Source organism: Trichoplusia ni (assembly GCF_003590095.1).
Source record: "Trichoplusia ni isolate ovarian cell line Hi5 chromosome 20 unlocalized genomic scaffold, tn1 tig00000050_group19, whole genome shotgun sequence".
Taxonomy (NCBI): domain Eukaryota; kingdom Metazoa; phylum Arthropoda; class Insecta; order Lepidoptera; family Noctuidae; genus Trichoplusia; species Trichoplusia ni.
In genome coordinates, this window is record NW_020799805.1 from 17290 (window position 1) to 37977 (window position 20688).

The 20688-nt window shown below is 38.3% G+C and overlaps 2 protein-coding genes across 2 annotated transcripts; one reads left to right on the forward strand and one right to left on the reverse strand.

Annotated features, from left to right (window-relative positions):
- Positions 1 to 294: 294 nt before the first annotated feature.
- Positions 295 to 2246, forward strand: LOC113506575. Its single transcript, XM_026889411.1, has 2 exons — positions 295 to 1187; positions 1262 to 2246. The coding sequence occupies exons 1-2, from the start codon at positions 810 to 812 to the stop codon at positions 1757 to 1759; spliced, it is 876 nt and encodes a 291-aa protein (XP_026745212.1). The 5' UTR covers positions 295 to 809; the 3' UTR covers positions 1760 to 2246.
- A 10203-nt stretch (positions 2247 to 12449) lies between these two features.
- On the reverse strand, positions 12450 to 15582 carry LOC113506573. Its single transcript, XM_026889410.1, has 2 exons — positions 15123 to 15582; positions 12450 to 13332 (listed from the first exon to the last, which is right to left on the reverse strand). The coding sequence occupies exons 1-2, from the start codon at positions 15432 to 15434 to the stop codon at positions 12811 to 12813; spliced, it is 834 nt and encodes a 277-aa protein (XP_026745211.1). The 5' UTR covers positions 15435 to 15582; the 3' UTR covers positions 12450 to 12810.
- Positions 15583 to 20688: the final 5106 nt, after the last annotated feature.

Here is a 20688-nt window from a genome sequence, read left to right on the forward strand (position 1 = left end):
CGACTGCCTGGGGTTGGCGAGACAAAAAACATTGCACGCGTTAGGGAGAACCCCGGAGCCGGCGGAAAGCGCCCATAAAATTCCAGGAATCGAACCTGAGCCCTTCACAAAAAACTCTACAGCTGATCTCAGAAAAAGTCTGCAGTCAGCTGTTTTTGAAACTGTTTATAACCGTCGTTCGGGCGAGGGCGTCCTGTTTACGCTATTTATGTTGCGAAGGAACTTGCCTTGTGTTAGAATGTATTATCACCCTTATATTATGTGCCTATGTACCCAACGGGGCCGGCAGAGGTGTCCCGAACGTGCCCACCTTGTGCCAAGCTGCATTTGTCCATGTTGGTAACGGGCTTACGTAATAATACCTAAATCTTCTTTTGTTATTCTGTAATATGTCCTTTCCTAATCCTGTTAGCAATAAAATACGTATACCTCAAAGGTATACGTATTTCACAGCTACAGCACTGTGACAAAGTATATTTTATTATTTATAGCATCAGTTATAGTGTCAGTTCGACACTAAATTCAGAAAGTATGAAACCAATAATAGAGTAGTGCTGCACACGCTTGCAATTCTGCTCACGTCGCGAATACTATTTGCTTAATATCAAACAAAGGCAATATAAAAGGCAGCGAGCACGCTTTGTTATAAGCCGGGGAATACGACCGCGCCCGGCACGGCGGCGGCAGGCGTCAGTCAGGCGTGGGCACGCCGAGCGAGCAGACGGGTCGTGTACGCGCGTGCGCAGCTCCCCGCACCCCAGCCCCGCACACGCCACGCGCGCACGCCGCCGACACGCCCGCACGACAACATGGACATCACGCGCAACTCTATACTGCGCATCAACGACAAGAAAACACTACAACTTGTACAAGAAATTAAGAAAGACGATTGTCTCTGGAACACCACTCTCGACGACTACCCCAACAGGGCGAAGAGAGCCAAGGCCGCCGAGCGAATAGCAAGAGCACTAAATGTGCCGAATTTTGAAGCCAGACATGTGTTGATGAAACTGAAAAATTTAAGGAACTCCTATTGCCAGGAATTGAAAAAGATAGGACACAGCATTGAGAGGACAGGCTCCGAAGATTCGCCTGAGAATTACAGACCTAAGGTGCAATGGTTCGCTATAATGGACTCGTTCATGCGTCCGCACTTGCAGTCTAAAAACGTCATGCTTGTCAACCAAGTAAGTTGCAAACTACCCTCGGACTTATTCTAATTAGATTTATTTAATATTCTAACATATCGGTGATTTTTCAGCGAAGGTATGAAGACGCAGCGGTGAGAGTGAAGCTGGAATGTGAAGACAGCAACCAATCAGTTCAGGAGGACTGGTCGCTGCAGCACAGCGAGGCCGCGGCGCCGGAGACCAGCTACTCGTATGACGTCAGCTGCGACAACGACGAGGGCTCGGCGGACTCGCAGCTGAGCAAGCGGCGCCGGCTGTCCCAGTCCTGCGACCAGGCAGACAACATAGACACCACCAACAACATAGAACAAGCATATCCCAACCTATCCAAAGTCCAGAACGATGTACTCACCGGAGTCACTCACCTACCGAGGCATGAAGACTTGTTCGATAATTTCGGTAAATATATCGCCTCATTGCTGAGGTGTCTGCCAGAAGACCAGGCTCTGAGGCTGCAGCCGGAGATAGTCAACATGATCATCCAGGTCCGGATGAAGGACGCCCTGAAAGTGGAGAACAGTCAGAATCTGGAGAAGATAGACAGCAGCAGCGCACTGGACTCCGATTGACGAATATAATACTTTTTAATTGTTAGGGTCGGCGTAGAGCTCGCGGAGAACAGCGTGACGAAATGCGTTATGCATTTAGTTGTCATTTTTGCCACACATCTGTGAACTTTATGAGTCAAGTTTTAAAGTGTGTTTTTGCGTGTCATATAGAAATCACTTCCACTGCAAGACTCCATGTTGTGCCAAACACTGACTTTACGTAACTCGATAACCTAAGTTGTTTTAACTTATTTTATCATTTTATAGTGATTACTTGAGACAGTGGGACTAAGTCCCGTCAAAATAATAATTAACTTACATTCCTAGTTTTTTTAGTATTTTCTTAGTTAATATCCTAAGTGTGATATGCAATTTCATTAGTAATGTAAAGTTGTCGTCGACTGACCTTAGTTGTAAGCTTGTTGAATTACAATTGGACAATTACGGTCGCTGATAAACAAGATGTGAGATGTTTTGTATTTTTGGTGATTACAAATTGTTAACGAAACTTGTTGTTTGCTTATGAACCTAATTTGTCATTTTAATTACATAAATTTTCATATTATAAACTATTTTATTCAAAGGCGTAAAGCTGAGGTTCTTACTTGTGGTCTTTTTCATTGCATCCAGTAGATTTTTTTGTTGATTTTTGTTATCATTCTGAAAAAACTTTGATATAATAAGTTGTTAAAAAATACTTTTATTTCTCTTCTCGTCTTAACATACCAATGTAGAACTAAAGTAACAATTAGCATGATAATGTGACTTCGAAATAACAATTGTAATTACTTGCCACCCTTTTCAAGGTCCGGTCTGTAGCACATACAATGCAATGTGGAATAGTAGCTAAGTATATGCATTTGTTGTTACGCACCCCGCTGCTAACACCAAAATAAGTTAACAATATTCAACAACTTAAACATTCGTTAAAAACGCAGGTAATCACCCCTTATGTATATCTATCCCTCTCACTACTATGGAGTTTATGCTCCGTCCCTCTCTAAGACGTGAGATTCACAATTTCTGATTCAAGTCACGTAGGCAGTCTTGGAATAATTTTCCTTATTTATTATTAGATCACTTTCAATACATTAACTGTGAGTTTCTTTTCTAGATCGTTAATAGTTCTTAGAAAATCTTGTTTTAAAAACATTTTTTTAGTACTTGTCTTAGTTATTTTTGTAGCATACTTATAATATTTCATATTTTACACTCATTTTGCATAAGTGTAGTCTGAAGCTTCTTCGAAAGTGCTTATTAAAATAATATCAGAAAATAATTGTCCCACTACAATGCACATCATCATCATAAGGAAGAATTCGGCTGAATTCATGTTGGCGATAAATTTCAATTCAATTCAATATTTGAAAACCAGGTTTCCTTAAGATTTTTCCTCCCCTTGTTTTGTTATTAGTCTTATATTAGCTAAGGAAGTACATTTGACTTTGAAAATGTCCCTTTCATACTTGCCTGCACCTGCAACTACAAGGTCTAGTACAAAGCTCGTTTAGAACAAAAACCGTAATCCTAGTACAATTGTCTCAAGTATCAATTTAGCTGCCTTGTATTTGACAGATACCAAAAGTCAGAAGGAGGTTAATGTTTTTACGTTTTAGTAAAGACCAATTAATATTAATCGACATAATATTTAGTAGATAGTCTGGTTAATCGTCTGATGGTATAATAACAATCCGGAGAGCTCGTCAGTCGTCACTCAATATCTATAAGCTGTGATCCTCGTAATTATAGTGGGTTCGATCCTTTGTTAGCCTTTTTTTTACTGCTCCAATATTCTCCGTAGAAGTCCGAAGATTCGTGGAACTACCTGTGACCGAACATTATGTTATTTTATGGAATTGGGTTATAATGCAGCAACGTAAAAATAATATTTGATAGATTCGTGAGTTTATTATATTAAAATAATACATGTCGCACATCAATTGGTAATAATAATTCATCATTTCAATTTGCTATTGCAAAGTATCTCACTTTAGATAAGCACTTCGCGAAGTAACATTGTCATCAAAATATTCGTCAAAGTATCATACACATTATTATTCAGGCACAAGTCCGCAAGTGGCCAAGGAAGCATGCAAAATTAAAAAAGGGGACCCGAGCTAACTGCCGGCTCCGTTTTTTACACAGATTTGTTATAATGACCGGCTGTCGCCTGCCATCCCTCACTTTTTCAATTATAACAAACCTACGATATTTCAGCGTTGCGAGATTTTTTGCAAGAATTTCTGGCACATTCGGGAATTATATTTTTGGCAAAATGACATTTTGGTTTGACGTCATGGAATTCTTTTATGGAGTGGAGTGAAGAGAATACTTACTGTAATTAGTTTAAATTTATTGTGTGTACAGTGAAGTTTCTTTGTGTTCAAGTACAATAAACAAATGTCTTAATAAGTATAACCATTTAAGATTAGCAGTTGGTACGCTCAGTCATATGGTTTCACTGTTTTCTTTGTTTTAAGGGGCACTTTACAACACCATTAATTTTACAAAGATAGTTGTCCCAAATCAGGGTTGCAAAAAATATGTTAGAAAAAAAAATGACAGATTTGCAAAACTTATTTCTACAACTACTAAAATTGGACGCCAGCGACCAGAAAAAATACTTTCAAGTCGAGGGCTCTTAAAATATAACTTGACATCCATTGTCCGTTGAAAAGTGACTGTGAAGATGTCCCGGAGACACGTCCAGACAGGTCCAAACTGGTCCTCAGAGTTGCTAGACCTGTCTCACATCCGCGGGCAGCAAGTTCGATTCCATAACTGTACTTTGAACAGGTGATATTGATATACAATGAATCGTGAAGGAATGAAAAGTTAAATAAACTAAGAGATTAATATTGGTATCGTGGTATTATCAAGATTATTATTTCTTTTTAAAGATTATAGCATGTGACCAAAAGGATTTCAAAGAAGCCTCAATAAAAAAAGGCTGGATGGTTTAATCCGTCAATGTTTGCCTTACTATGTAGTAGGTATCGTACATATTAATAAATTATACTATTTTATAAGATTCAGAAATTTATCAATAAATTATCGAATCAATTTAATTCATTTCGATAGCTAACAAGTAACATTCAGTGCTTTATACGTATAGATTTTCTTATAAACAAATCAAGTACTTATGATTAGGCACTTCTTGTCGAAAAAAATAAACTAAATAAGAATTACGGTGGCAAATACGAGTTATAGAAAAAAAACAACGAAGACGGTTTTTATTTTCATACCGTAAAAAAAATACCAAAAAAGAGACAAAGGACCAAAATGTCAGCTATAAACAATGTATTATACAAAACAAAAGGATTGTTTAGTGACTGACAAATCAGGCCTACGTCCTGCCCACCTCACAAATAAACACTCTTGTATCCAAAGAAGAGAGATGGCGCTCTACATGGCGTATATCGGCGTCTCTTTCACGCAGCTGCATTACTTTATGCAAGTAGGCCTTCTGTCCCAAAATACTCTCGGATAATAATATCTTCAGTACCGTGGCGAGGCTCACGTACGCAAAATGTTCAAGCAATTATTATTCTTTCCATTTACGATTCCTTGAAATGTAACAGATGGCCGTTTAAGGAAATTTTGTAGTAACTGAATGATAATTATGGGATGTTGGTTCAATTATTAGGTTGCATGACGCTCTAAATTGTTCAAATTACAAGTTTTATTTAACCTTTATTAAGACTAGATTATTTTAAATTCCTGGTTAGGATAGAACCAGAGTAAAACTAAAAATGTTTCTAAGTCTCCGACATGTCACCAGGCTCTATCTCATCAACCATGTTAGCAAGAAAGCTAAAATCGCACTATTTAGTGTTTTTGCTTCCGTTATCGTTATAATGAAATAAAAATCGAGGTTAAGACATTGTACGGTCATAAATATAAAAGGATTTTTTTTGTTTTCCTTTTTATATGGAACCCTCGGCTTCGAAAGTCCGACTCGCACTTAACTGATTTTATTTTACAAAAATACGTTAGTAAACCATTGTACCAAATCGATGTTCAAATTAGTTAAAGAGGGCCGGGTCATAAAACACAAAAAAAACATATTGTATATGTAATTCTCTGTACTAGAGACAAGAGACATTGGCACTTGTATATTTTCACTATGTGCTAGAACATGTTTAATATTTCATTTAAATAAACATCTCTTATCACTGCGTTATCAGTGTTTTCTTTTAGCAGATTTCATTTCTAAGAGGAATGACGTAAGTTTATGTCTTTAAGAAATTCTTCAAGTATTTATCTCAAACCGGATTTCTTTGATTCATGTTTTTCTAGTACACTATCTTCCATCTCTAAGCAAATACAAATAAAACGTTTTATTATATTTTCAGGTTACAGCGGTCACAGATAATGTTAATTAGTCTAAATGATATGTAAGTGTACGATGAACTGATGATAAGAGTACCTTGCTAATTATGAAGTTATTTGGTCATAGAAAATTGTGAGGAAAACTGGACACAAGAAAGGAATTTACAATGACAAGACAGATACTTAATTAACGCCATAAAAGCATTTGGACAATCAATTTTGAACGCAAAAAAATAAATGGACTTTAATATAGAATAGGAAAGCAAAAGAAAATAACTTCTGAAATCTTGTTGTTTCGTAAACTAACGACAACATTAGCGACATCGCTGACGTCTCGAAGTTCCGCCGTTATACGTAAACACCCTCAGAAACGATTCCACTTCAAAGTGACTCTCAACTATGTAATTACATTTTGCCATCAAAACTACCAATGAACCCTTGTTGATTGCCACAAATCATTTTAAATCTATCACGCGATTTACGCCTTTATGTTTAATCTGTTAACGTTGAATATAGCATGCAAGGAATTAGCGTTCGGTATAATTTATTGCGGTGGGGTGTACGTGACGCCTCTCCTGACCTCCGTATAAAAATATCAGCGGAAAACATGTGTTGTATACTTCAGTTTCGGATCTTCTTAACCTTTCTCTAGTGAGTGTGACACTAATGTTACTATATGACGGTCGCACGCGGGCTTTGTAACGCTTTCTAGAACATTCTGCGAAGCATTTTGGTGAGAACAGAGATTTGGACGTCACGGTTTCATATCTGCGGATAACATTATGATTATGATAATACTATGGTTAATTTCCAGTGCAAATAACACGAGTTTTAAAAAAAACAAAGTAAGCAAACAATCTTGTAGATAAGAATATTACAATATCGAAGTTTCGTACAAGACCAGTATCAGCTCGTGTAGTAAATAAAATTCATCACAAAGCTGGTCCTCTGCGCCGTTTGTCTCCGTTTGTCACCACATAACACTTCTCAAACAGTCTGACAAGCTTATGGCTTGTGACGTTGACGACAATCATACCCTTGATACAAGTGGACTCATGTATCAAGACAATTATAGCGCAGACATACTCGACCAGATACACCGAGATTGTTATAATTACCTATTGTTAATTACACGCTTTAGCACTTATATTGTATCTATGATGACTTAAGTGGACTAAAGACATTGTCAGCTCGTTTTAGATAAAACAAAGAAACTATTCTATTCACAATTTGTTATGTAAATTGCTGCAGGCAAAACATTTTGTCCGTGTATCGAGTGCCGGTGGTTACGCAAAATTGTAGTTTTTAAGCCCATAGCGTATGTATGGCTTCGAATACTGCTGACTTCACTGGAAATAAATCCGCTTGCAATTATGCTAGCCTGGTACCTACGAAGGAAAATGATTCCGGTCTTTTGATCATGTTTATTTAAATTTATTGTTTGCTTGCATAGTGCGTATACACACGGCGTATTAATTAGTATGTGAAGAGTTTAAAACTGTAAATATTATGATAATCCTTTGTTTTAAACTAAACAAAACTAACTTAAAGGATATATCCAATTTTTTCCTACTCTTCTAAATCTTTTTTTTTTTTTTTTTAATTCAATCATTTTATGTGTCGTTGTGTAGAGGTATTTTTATGGCAGCATTCTGTCCTGATCCCGCAGCCCGTAGGCACTAGTTGTCACACTTATCAGCTGATTAGCATTACCTAAGACATTATCCTGATAAACGACTAACAAAAACAAAAGTATTGACGTTCTGACGATAAGTCGAGGTCGACTCTTTATCTGAGCATCCTATTTATAAAAATAAACCTTATTAGTATGATGATATGGTGCATAATGTCTAAAAGACAGATGTGTTCATTACATCGATACGCTGAAACTTACGTAAGGTTTATATTTAGTTGGGCGACAATGTGTCTGCCGCTAATGTATGAGATTGTTTGAAACACTGAAGGATTGCTTCAACACTATGTACTTACTATGTATCGTTATATCACAGCTTTGTAAACTATAATATTTTACCAGGCCAATGAACTGGCCAGAGAATATCAAAAATTTGGAAGAAATGCGCTTTTAGGAATTTTTGAAAAGCATTTGCTTATTGATTGTATTTAATATATTTTGAGAAGTAGGTCAAAACTGACACACGTTAATATTAAAACAAGTTTACATTAAAATGCTTCACAAAAACTCACTCAATTATGTCCAAAAATAGCCTTTAACCGACATGCGCTTACAAAAAGGTGTATGATATTAATTCGTTCAGGTCTCGTGAAACAAGTGAGTCATGTTTCGAGACGTCCAGGTTACTTGTAGGACAAAATATTAACCGAAAGTAAATTGAGGAAACTTTGATAAAATTGAACGGAAAATTTTTTGCACGACTCGTACACACTCAGGTATATTAAATTACAAGCAATTACGATTTATTGCCTCACCGACTTAATAAGCGTGCAGTGACTTAAATTAACGTTTACTGTAAAGATCTTAGATTTAAATTTCACAATTTTTCTGGCGTTTTTTCCTGTAGCTAGTCATAGCTTCTAAATGATGTTCAGTGCATATACTGTCCTTGCGAATTTCCTTTAGACAAATTTGGAGCTACAGTATTGAGCTCGCCTTTCGAAATAGATTTACCAATTACACATAAGTACAGCTGTCAAATATCTCAAAAGTACCTCCTTCTAAACCAGATGGGCCTCAAATTGTAAGTTCATAATGGTTTACAGATGTTACTTGAGTGCAAAAAAATTGCATCAGGATACCAACATTTTGGGCTAAAAGCAACCCATATTTAGGACCTTTTTGCGTCTACACAGCATTCACTTCCGTACCGATGGGCATGCGTTTTATTTGTGATATCGTTGATAATATAGTAAAATATATTATACCAGTTACGTATCTTCCAGAGCGAGTGATGGTTGTTGCCAGACGGTTATGTGAAGGTTATCGCAAATAATGGATCATTACGTTTTACGATTCACGTTTTCTGTATCTTAGAAATTATTTGTATTTCCTCAAAGAAATTATACTACTTACTTAGATGTATCTAATTTTACTACACGTGGAATGAGATCTTTCTCTCTGATCCCTCAAAGGACCAGGAAATTTATGAATTGTCTGAATTTCTCAATTTATCTCAACGAATAAAAAAAGATCGGGTGGATACTTTTACACAAATCTTGTCATTCTGAGCAATTCATAGCTATGTAACTGTGAATAAAAAAAAACGCATTTTACATCAGACTTTACCTAATGTACCTACTGTATCTAAATACAAAGTACAAAACTATTGGTTACTATTAAACACCTCTAGTCTCACTCTCATGCTGTAGTATATTGATTTTGTAATACTTCAGTAGTAGCATGAATTTCAAAGAACACCCCTTATTAAACGGATGCGAATCTATACTTATCTATAAAGCTGAAGAGTTTGTTTGTTTGTTTGAACGCGCTAATCTCAGGAACTACTGGTCCAAATTGAAAAATTCTTTTCGTGTTGAATAGATCATTCATCGAGGAAGGCTTTAGGCTATAAACCATCACGCTGCGACTAATAGGAGCGTAGATACAATTAAAAATGTAAAAATACAGGGCAATTATGAATCATAACTTATATCTTCTACCCACGGGGACGAAGTCTCGGGCAACAGCTAGTGCAAGATAAATACTTACAACAAATCTTGATTAGTCAGTTATCTACATTTCCGTAGTAGGTACACACAAGTTTTCTCCATAATTTCCAAGCTGTCAAGTTTAATATTAATTATCTGATGCAATATCATCACAGTGTGAGTGTCTGTCTGACGCAATGTGTGTAACTATGTGGTTAAAGTTACAGTTACTGTGATTCAGTCAATTAAACAATAGTAACTTTCCTCTACGCGTTGTAGTCATACGTTTTAAGATTAAGATAAACCGAAATTTATCTGATACGAGTTTCACTGATAGAGGAACTGCAACTTTTCTAATATAATTAATCTAAAGTGTTTTTGTTGGTTACGTCGAAAGCAGAAACTATAGGCTTGTATCGTATAATCTTGTCAGACAGGCTGAATGCAGTTCTAAAGAAAAGATGTTTGAGTATAATTAAGAAAAATGTGCTGCAAAGTCCGTATCAGAGAAAGCGATAGGCAACATCAGATAGATATCATCATGCTAAAACAAATAGGAGCACGATAGAGGGCTCAGTTAGAACAATATGAAAGAAAACAATAACTACGTAATGACTGATTGTATTATGTTCAATTCTTTTGAGGGCTTTTGTCCGGAAAGGACCAATTTCCTTGTTAGATACATTACTGCTGGTCTTTGTGTCCGAGCCCTCTATGGTTAATTATTTGTAAGGAATGTTCCATTGCAGATACAGTACACAGGTTGTAGGTATACATGACACTCCACAAGGCCATATACCACTTTATTGTGTGATGACACATAAATAGATATGACAAGTGAATTGCTTCATAGGCAATTGACTTTTAAGATAACATTGTAAGGACTTACAGTCTAGAATGTCAAGCCTGAAGTAATTACAGTTTCAGTTTTGTTTCATAAGTACTAATTACGCCTATGTTTCTTCTTAGTACCATGTTGCCAGTACTCATTACGCATGCGCGAAAGAATAAGCACCACACTCGCACACTTAGCAACACGAAATATTGCTTTCAACAAGTTATGAATCATAGCAAACATAGCAGGTTAAACAGTACATCATAGGTCAAAACATATTGTTGTGTAAATTAAGGATCGCTTCAAAATAACTACGATTTTTTTCACGAAACAGTCATACATTTGATTTATGATAATAATATGTAACAGGTGTGCCTCCCTAAGAACGGCTCACTTTAAAAATGGCGAGAATAACAAAGCCTCATACATATTCATACAGCCGGCTAATACATAACGTACACAAGCAACGTCTAATTATAACCATAAGACAAATAAACTGTAATAAAGACACATACGAGTAATATAATTGAAAAATGATTCAACCAGTTTGCTGCAGACTAAAATTTCTTGTAACTGAAGCCAATTAAATGTAAATGCATTGCTAGATTGCATGCTAAAAACATACATACATACATACATACACCGGAGTGACGTCGATGGCGTGATGCTCCCTACCACGATCTCCACACCTCTAAACACCTGTGAAATTACTTTGCGGCATACAATGCACTATAAGTTAATAGGTAAGAAGATAAACTTGGTTCGAAACCAGCGATGTATGATACGCATTGGAAAATACCTGTTATGAAACTACTAGACCTGCAAGAGACAACGCCTACTATAATTCAAATTTAGAAAAGTGAATAACGATGGATGCAATTACATTGTTGATTTGCTTCTAGTATACAGAAACTGTGTGATGTTGGAGCAGCAATAGAATTGAAACAAGGGGGAGTGTCGGGGCTGTAGCTGTCGTATTTAATCACGTAATGAGGCATTTGGGTGAGTCGTGTGAGCGAGCACGTACACTGCTCTAAATTATTGATTGATGGATGCAAAAAGTGGGAGAAAAACTGAACGCGATCACAATGCAGTTGTTTTAATGTTGACGATACATGTGTTAAATAGGTAATGCGCTGTTTTTACTCGCTTCATATTTTTTCTCGTTGTTTATAATCGGGGCCAGTTGGGCTCGGTTTTCCTGTTAATAGAAAATGTTTTTAATTAATTACGATGGTTAGCAAACTGACTTGTAATGTGAAATATCTGTTAAACTTTATATACGATTATTATGCATGTATTGTTTGTAAACTTGATTTAAGCGATATTTATTCAGTCTGAGGTCACATTACCCTGACCCGCATAAGTAATGCAGATATTTGAATACCAACCAAAAACACACCTCTGAATTATTTTACTTACCTAAATGTATAATTATAAACTAGCTGCTGGTTGCGGTTTCGCCCACTTTGATTATAGTTAACGCGATAAAAAATAGTTTATTTCCTTTCTTAACTTCTTGATATTATCCCGATCTCTAAATTTATCAAAGTTGTTTGAGCGATTTAGCCATAATTAGTCAGAGTGACAAACATATTTCAATAATACTACAATTAAATTCATTTATTACAAGAATTGTTGGAGTCCTCTCCAACGGTGGAGCCTGTAGCTGGATAGCCAAGTAGTACCGGTTACTTCAATCCCGCGTAGGACAAGCATTTGTGTGACCTACGCATTCTTGTTCTGAGTCTTTTGCGGCACAAAGGTTTAGTGTACAGGGAGTAGATTATTTGGCACGAGGAAAAAATATCATTAGGTATAGTTAGTTTTTTTTCTCTAGCTTTTTTGATCAAACTTCTGCCTACAGTCTGCAATCGTAAACAAACATTCAAAGTAGAATGACTATAATAAACAACTGCTGTTCTTTATAACAATATTTATTACGAAAATAAACACAGTGTTACAAAAATAACACAACCTGACTTTGCATTGAAAAGAAAATTTTACACAGCGTTGAAATACAAGAGATTAGCATCACAAAGGTAGGTACTAGGTTGTTTAGTGCTCTTTATTCTCTCGTGTAAAAGTTGTTTTATTTCGTAATAATAATAAAAAAGTCACAATGTCTTTGAGACGCGAAATTTGTGTCTGAAAATTTCTGAAACTTTCAATGCGTTTGATTGTCACTAAACAATAAGTACCTGATTATCTTACTAATATACACTTGAATATTGATATATCAGTCAGTTCCTTATCCTAGCTCACTACAGTCGACGTCAGTTTACTTCTCCTCCTGGTCTCCGAGCACCAGCGGGTTCTCGTCGACCCCCTGCAGCACCACCGTGTAGTGCCCCGTGCTGTATTTCTTCATCTCCTGCTCAAACAGAATATTATTGATGGCCTGTTTGATCATGCTCTGGGTCCTCTCATCATGTTTTCTCAAGGACACCGCTATGTATTCCCCAAAGCTGTCACATTCATCCTTCTTCCTTGATAAATCTGATTTTCTAAGTAGCCGTAGAGTTTCTAGTAGTCTGCTATCGAGGCTGTTGTTTTCTTTGATTAGTTTTCGCTTCACTAGCGGCCTGTTCAGTCTGTACCTCTTCAGCGGTTGCTTGACGTCGTTAGTCCTGTTGTCTCGCGGCGCATCCTCGTCCATGTCGTACGTCTCGATGCTGGGCTCCTGCTTGATGAGCACCTCCTGCTCTCCTCTGTCCTCATCGTCCTCATCATCATCATCATCCTCTGAAGTCTGTTCTCTCTCCATCTGTGATTGCTGCGCGTCGCTCGATGTACTCGTACTCTGTGAATTGAAAATTTAATTAGAAAGGAATACAATTAGCTGATAAATAAGAGTTTTTTTTTATTTGTAAATTGGCGTTATAGAGGATTAAGTCGGCTCGTGTCGCGTATTGCGTATTGCAAACAATGAAGTCACCACCTGATTTGGATACAGGAAGGCCCGTGACCTTGACATCGGCAGGGAAACGTGCAAACAAACACTCATATACTTAATTAATTTGTTCGGCCGCGTGTTTGATTGACCTATATTGCGAGCGCTGCTATCGGCGAAGCTAATCGTTTCAATAATAATTTACCTCATGTCGGAGTTCAGGTAAATTATTTAAAATAACTCAAGTTAATATTTCAGAGCACTTGTATTTTCTGTTGTTGTTATAATTAAGTGATACGCATAAATATGCTGCATAAATCGACTTGTAATGTAAAAATTGCTTTCCCTGAGATGATATGTTATTTATACAGGTAGTGGACACATTTAAGATAATAATAGATATATTTAATCCCACATGTAATCCATTTCCTGGATATCACTTACCGATACTATGTTATGACGTCACGCAAAATATTGTTGCAAATAATAATTTAAGATTCGTACAGAGATAGTATTTGCTTCCTATAATGATAGACAAGTACTTTTAGCACTGGTGTCAAAGCCAAGGAAACTGGACCTTATGATTATGGGATTAAAGACGAATTTAAGGATAAGAAATGTGATACTACGTTCATCTATAAGTACATGTGGGTAGGTAGTTGATCGTCTTGAAATGTCTGTTATCTATATCTAAGTTATTATTATTTCTGTATTTTGTATTACTGTAATCAGTGCTAATCTTTGTGTTTCGAGTATTATTCCTATTTGTACATTGATGCAATTTGATATTAGTCACGTAGATTTTATTTATTCGAAAGAAGTTGAGAACATTTTTACTTTATTATCAATGCACAACTGCACAGTAAATTGAACGTCAGTGGAAGGAGAAAATGAACCTTATTGCATTGACATGAAGGCGCAATTAAATGGAAGACTCAAAATGTAACTAGCAATAATATTTCTTATACATTTTACTTTAGGTGACCACTTACGTACAGGATTGTAAATGCAATTCAGGTCTCGATTAGTGGTAATTAATTCAGCGAATAAGAAGAAAGACAGTTCTAGTCTATATCAACTTTACCCAACGATGGACTAGGTTCAGGGGTATTCTGATACGATTTTATTTCTAGTTGTTATATTCTTAGTCTTCATATCAACCCTTATTAAATGCAGTAGGTATCATTAACCATATTATGACTTATTTATGAAGATTGTCAATTGTTTGGTTACCGATAACACCTCCAGATGCCCTTGTGTCGTGAATTTCAATAAACAACACAATTATTTCCGTAATTTAATTTTGCAGCGATAAGCAATAACCTTGATTGATATAAGTTGCTATGTACGGACATAACATACGCTTCGCTCCCGGCTCTGCCGAGTTTTTACGATGATGATGTAACGCCTATAAATATATTACATAATCAGAGTGCTATGTTAAGGCGCAGACCGTGCCGGGAATCAAACCTGTGACTCGCTTGGTATCACTAGATATTTTAACTTTGATAACAAGTTCCTATCGTTATCTTATTTAGTCTGAGAAGAAGGCCTTAGTTAACTATAAGTGCATACTCGTTGTTAGTAACCGCTTTCATATAATGCATAATTTGCAGTTTTATGTAATTTCATGCGGTGCGAGTATCAGGTACCTATATACGAGTACGCGTGTTGAATAAATATCCGCAGTAAGTGTTAACCTGTCTGTGTGACTCCAGATGGTTCGGCAGAAAGCTGAGGTTGTTATAGAGGAACCAGGAGGAGTGTCCTCCGTTCCTGATCTTGGCCTTCTCGCGGCGGTACGAGGCGGACACGGAGTTGAGCTTCTTGCGGAGGTCTGCGATGTCGCACTCGAAGATGCGCGCCATCTGCGACCAGGCGTCGTACTTGGCGGTCTGCACGCGGTACATCTCGTGCGAGCTGTCCCACAGCTCCGGCCGCTGCCGGTACTCGTCCACGAGCCGGATCGTGGACTCGCACGTCCACTCCGTCTCGCCCATCGCGCCTCTCATTCGCGCACAATGTCAAGGTCGATAATGGACGAACGCGTTACGCTCACACCGAACGCGCGGCTGATTACTCGCGCTTAGATCGGAACGTCTTTTTAATTATCCGAGCGGCGAGCGGCTCGGTCCACGGTACGCGTTCGCTCGCGCGCGCTGCGAGCGGGCACTGGCCGCACGGCGCGCGCTCGGCTCCTCTCGGGCGCGCTCGGGTGCGCGCGCTCGCTCGCTCCCGCGCTCGGCTCGAGCGCTCGCTCGCGCACGCACGCCGCCATCACGGTTGCCGGGCGGTGCTACGCCCAGTCGCCACCTATCGCCCTGACCGCTTTAACCTTTACTTATTTACTTAAACACTAGAGTGTTACCATAACTATCGGCATTGTTAAGTGTCGCGCAGCTCCCGAGTAAGTGCTCAGTACATTTGACGAGCTTACCGAACAAAGGACTGCCATAAAAGTTGATTATTTACTCCAATAAGAGGGTGGCAGCTAGCCGAGCAGAACCGTGTGCTTACCGAGCGATGCGGGGCTCGGCGCGGCCCGCGCGGCACAAATTAAAACAGTAACGTTACGCTCGCCCCTGCCTCGGGAACTTCCCAAATTGTTATTACCTATTACCGACTTTTATTGTTATTAAACTTTTCTATACCCTCACTTAAGTACCTAGTTTTAAGTGAAATGAAAATGTTTCTTCAAAGTTCTTTAAATTACTTTCTCCTGAAACATATCACACGTTTTTTTATAAAAAGTATAGCGTTAGCAAAGTGCCTGAAAATGATAGAAGCACGCAGAGCTCATGTAGCATTCATTATACCTAGCGGGTGTTTGTACAAAAAGATAAATCTTTCCTCGATTTCCTCTGCTATTTGCTCTGGGCCAATGTAAACGGCAGAGTTTTTTCTTTGTGTTCAGCGAGTACGGCATCTGTTATCCCTCTCTACTTTAGTATCTTCCTCATCCTTAACCGTCCACACAAAGCAACTGCTAGATAACTATACATATAAGTATATAAGTATGACTACGTAAGTGAGTATATAGAGAGAGTTTTCTTATTTTCGTATGAATTTTATGAGCGCCATTCGCAGCGGGGATCAGCATTCGGCGCGCGTCCGCCGTCCCCTCGTAAACTTTACTACAATAGTTGATCTACAATTTAAAACAAAATTCCCAAATAAAACCCTTAATACTTTTGCAACAAAAAACCAGTATAAAACACGTCTATTTAGAGAGACCTATTACGGAGTAATAAATCTGCGAAGTCCCGAGCTCTGATTACGCTAGCCAGCGCCGACTGGAGCGACCGGCGGCTGTGGAGCCTTCGTGTGGAGGCTGCTCGATGGCGGAGAGGGGTCACGTGCGCTGGCCGGGGGCCTCCATTCAGTGGAGAGCGGCTCAATGGCGAGGGGTGAGGCGACTGTCCTCTCGCACCGTTTTGTTGTCGGAGGGCAGGTCGACTTGCGATTAAATTAATGAAATTCTATTTTCTCCGAGGACAGAACTGTTAACTCTGCGGTTATTTATGTTTGCACATAAATTCTAGTTAGTTTACGTAATTAAATGCAAGTTATCCTCGATCATCGCTTATCTGGTTAGTGATTTTATGACGGCTCCGAATGGGACGATTATTGAATTACGCTGGTTTACATAGAATTGGTCGTTCATTACTGATATTTATGGAGCATTTCCCACTGCGGCCCGGAGCGGTTCATGAATAAACATAGTAATGTACCATTCCCACCATTTAGAATGGTAATGATAATATTTTCGCAACATCTTGGTGAGATCCAGTACGTAGCGAGCACTTGCGGTTGCTATACATGTAGCGGAGGCTATCAGATCCTCTTCGTATATTTTATTATTCTCAAGATTGGTACGACATGGTAACGTGTTCTACAATGTTGAACTGGGACAAATAAAGAAAGAAATCGATACTAAGCATCGGGCATAATTGTACTAAACAGTGATGACACTATGAGTATTACATTAAAACTTATCTCAGGAATCATAAAAGGCAATGACAATTTACACTACACTGTTATCAAGAAAGTAAAAAAATACGAGTAGTACCTATGTAAAGGACATAGGTATTGCGAAGTAAGTAGTTATATACTTATATACACATAATAAAATCATCTCCAGCTTCCGTTTGTCGCGTAATATAAACAGTGTGTTGTAAAACAATGTATTTTCATTGACGTGGGGCTGGGGCGTGGGGCTGGGGAGTGGGGCCAGGATGCTGCGGATTTCCGAACCATTGTCCAAAACTGTCGTAACTTAAAAACAATATGGAAGCGTAAGGAAGAGTGTGCCAAAAACGGAATAGTGTTGTACCCTCAGCTGTCGATACTAGAGTAGTTGTTATTTTGATATCGAAAACGTTTTTGTATATGAATCCAGTATATTACATGATGGATGAGGAAATTTTGTGATGAGATCCTGTGAAGTAACTTATGGAATTAATAACAAAAAGAACAAGCTAGTGAAGGTTCATTATAAAAAACGTTAGCAAACATTTGTCGTACCCGTTTTATAGGTCGTTTGGTGAACTTTCGATAAAAAAGAACAAAGGAACACATTTATGCAGGAGTCACCAGCCATGCGACCATGCGGGTATCTATCTGGCGATCCATCACGGGCAGTCCACAGGTGTGACAGGCGCAGGTGCCGGGAGCAGGGGCGACGTATTACCATTATTTGTTATACAGCCGCTAACTAATTTGGTTGGCAACACGCAACACGAAACCGTAAAATTGTGACTCCATTTGTGGAATTAAGTTGTTGAAAAATACCTATGCATATTAGCTTGTGCTGCCAAATTCCATTTCGCCGCGGCATGTTAGTATGCTTGTTTGAATTTCTTCGGCTTTATTTTCAGCATTAGATTTGTCCTTGGTTATGAAACGAAACCTTGAAGGAGACGACCTCTGTAGGGCGAGTATTGTAATGAATTTTGAAAGAGGTCATATTGCAAAACGTTTTAGATGTAGCGAGGTAAGGGCAATTGGTGATCATAGAGAACTATGAGCAGTCGAATCAAAAGTAAAAATGTTTAGTTTATCAAAACGCATCTGAAGTATTCAGAACTATTTTGGGTTCAGATGAAAAAAACACATGTAGCATGTTCTCTGTTGACAGAATATTAAGGCCTATTGGTTCAAGTCTTATCTTCCCATAGATTATGTCCTAAGCTTTTTACAAGGGATTTGTCAAGATACGCCGAGTGTACAAATGCTTGTAAGGTATTATACGCTGACATGGTTTCACGTTTAACGCCATCCACGCAAACAAGTTTTGGAGTCGGGATTATGACAAAATTCCTTCATTTTTATCCCCGTATCCAAACAAATTGGCCTTTGCAGATTAAGAATAACTTACGAAGTCATGAGTAATAAAATATTTTAAGAAACTTAATAATCTCATGCGTAAATTGATCAAATACTCTTTGCTGAATTAAGATTATTTAGAGATATGTGCGACATATAGTTTACCAACCACATTGCATTTTATCTCAATATAAGTCGCATCACTAATAAAGCCTGGCATTTCATCGATATCGAGGTGACACGTCGCCGCGCTCGCGATCAAGGATGCATGCTTATCGAGAAGCCGAGAGATTATTCGATGGGGCTCGATCCCTGCCTATCTCTGCACCCAGCCAACAATGAGACGCATTTGTGACGTCAAATTTACGAGCCTCTTTTACGAGTGCAAAATAGGTGGGACCATTTTATGACCCACCCTGTATAATAAGGGAGCTACGCAGTAAACGTCGCGGCGACAGATAAATCTCTTCAGTTAAATATTAACGCTCAGTTTAATGTGTTAGCTTTATGAGTTAAGCTGCTAGTATTATTAATGATATGAGCTAATAAGAACAGATTGTGGTTACCTATCAGCTGGCCGACAATAATAACATTGACCCTAATTTGGTTGACGCTGAACTCAATTTGTTGTAAATTTAATTTGATAATGAACACTTTGCAGTAATTTGTGTTGTTTTTTTTTGTCAGAACAGTACGAAAGAACTGATATATCCCTTAAATCGCCATTCTGGGCAAGACTGTAGACTTTGGCCATATATAAATTTCTTCTATTAGTTGTTAAAACCAGTCCATAATCTATTCACTCAGCAACAACGCAATTTAATTGCATTGTAACATTAAAATCGCTTCTGTTTAAGCGTATACTGTGAAAAACTAAATTATCCTCGGTATGGCGTGGAGGTTGGCTTTCGATAAGGAGTATTACATCGGCGAGGCGAGAGCGGGGCCCGGCGGGGCCCGGGGCCCGGGGCCCGGGGCGCAGGGACGTTCGTCAATTGTTGCCTCACGGGGCGCCGCACTCGTTTGGGAGCATTCGCTTAATAACTACCTCGTAATCAATTTGTATGGTTGGCAGGCCTTTGTTTACGACAGACCTTGCTCTGTAGTGTGGATGCTGTTTGAATAACAACAAACCGTTTTACACAGTTTACTATTTTATCATTATACATAGTTGTTCACTTCAACGTGACCTAACAGCACTTAAAGCACAATAAATAACTTGTTTTAGGAAATCCTAAAACTAACGGCTTGTACTCTCCAACTGACGCAGACACCAAACAGGATATAGCTTTACCCAAGGCCCAGTGATGAACGCTTGTTTATTTGCAAAGTAAAATATAGTTTTATATTCAGTAAAGTCATAGCATGAAAAGGTTATTTTATTACTTGGGATTTCTTTCAATAGACAATCATAAAATATGTCAAACAAAAGATGAACAATATTCTCATGTACACCATATTTGTATACGAAGCAGCTGACATCCCGTCACCCCATCGTGCCGGCCTTCCCGTCATCCACATCACTCAAACAAATCCAGTTATTTACGACAGCTATAAAACTGCAAAAAGCTTCTAAATTGTACATTAGCGAGACTAACAATGCCTCGCACGGGATCGAACACAATGACGCTGGTAAGTAATAATATTTAATTATACGGTGTGGCAACACTGAACGCTGGCAACAAAGAGGTGGTGCTGGCAACACTGGCGAGTCACGCATCAGGTCACAGTGTGTGGCATTAGCGGCAGGAAACATGCTTCATGCCCACCAAAGAGGATCGCGAAATTTACCTTTTGACTTCACAAGTGCGTCTTGAATAGGAATGTATGTTTTAGCGTAGATAGGATCTATTGAATAATTAATCAAACACGTTCAAATGCCACTGAATAATGATTAAAATGGACCTTGACTGCGAAGACTTTCTTATAATGATAATCCCG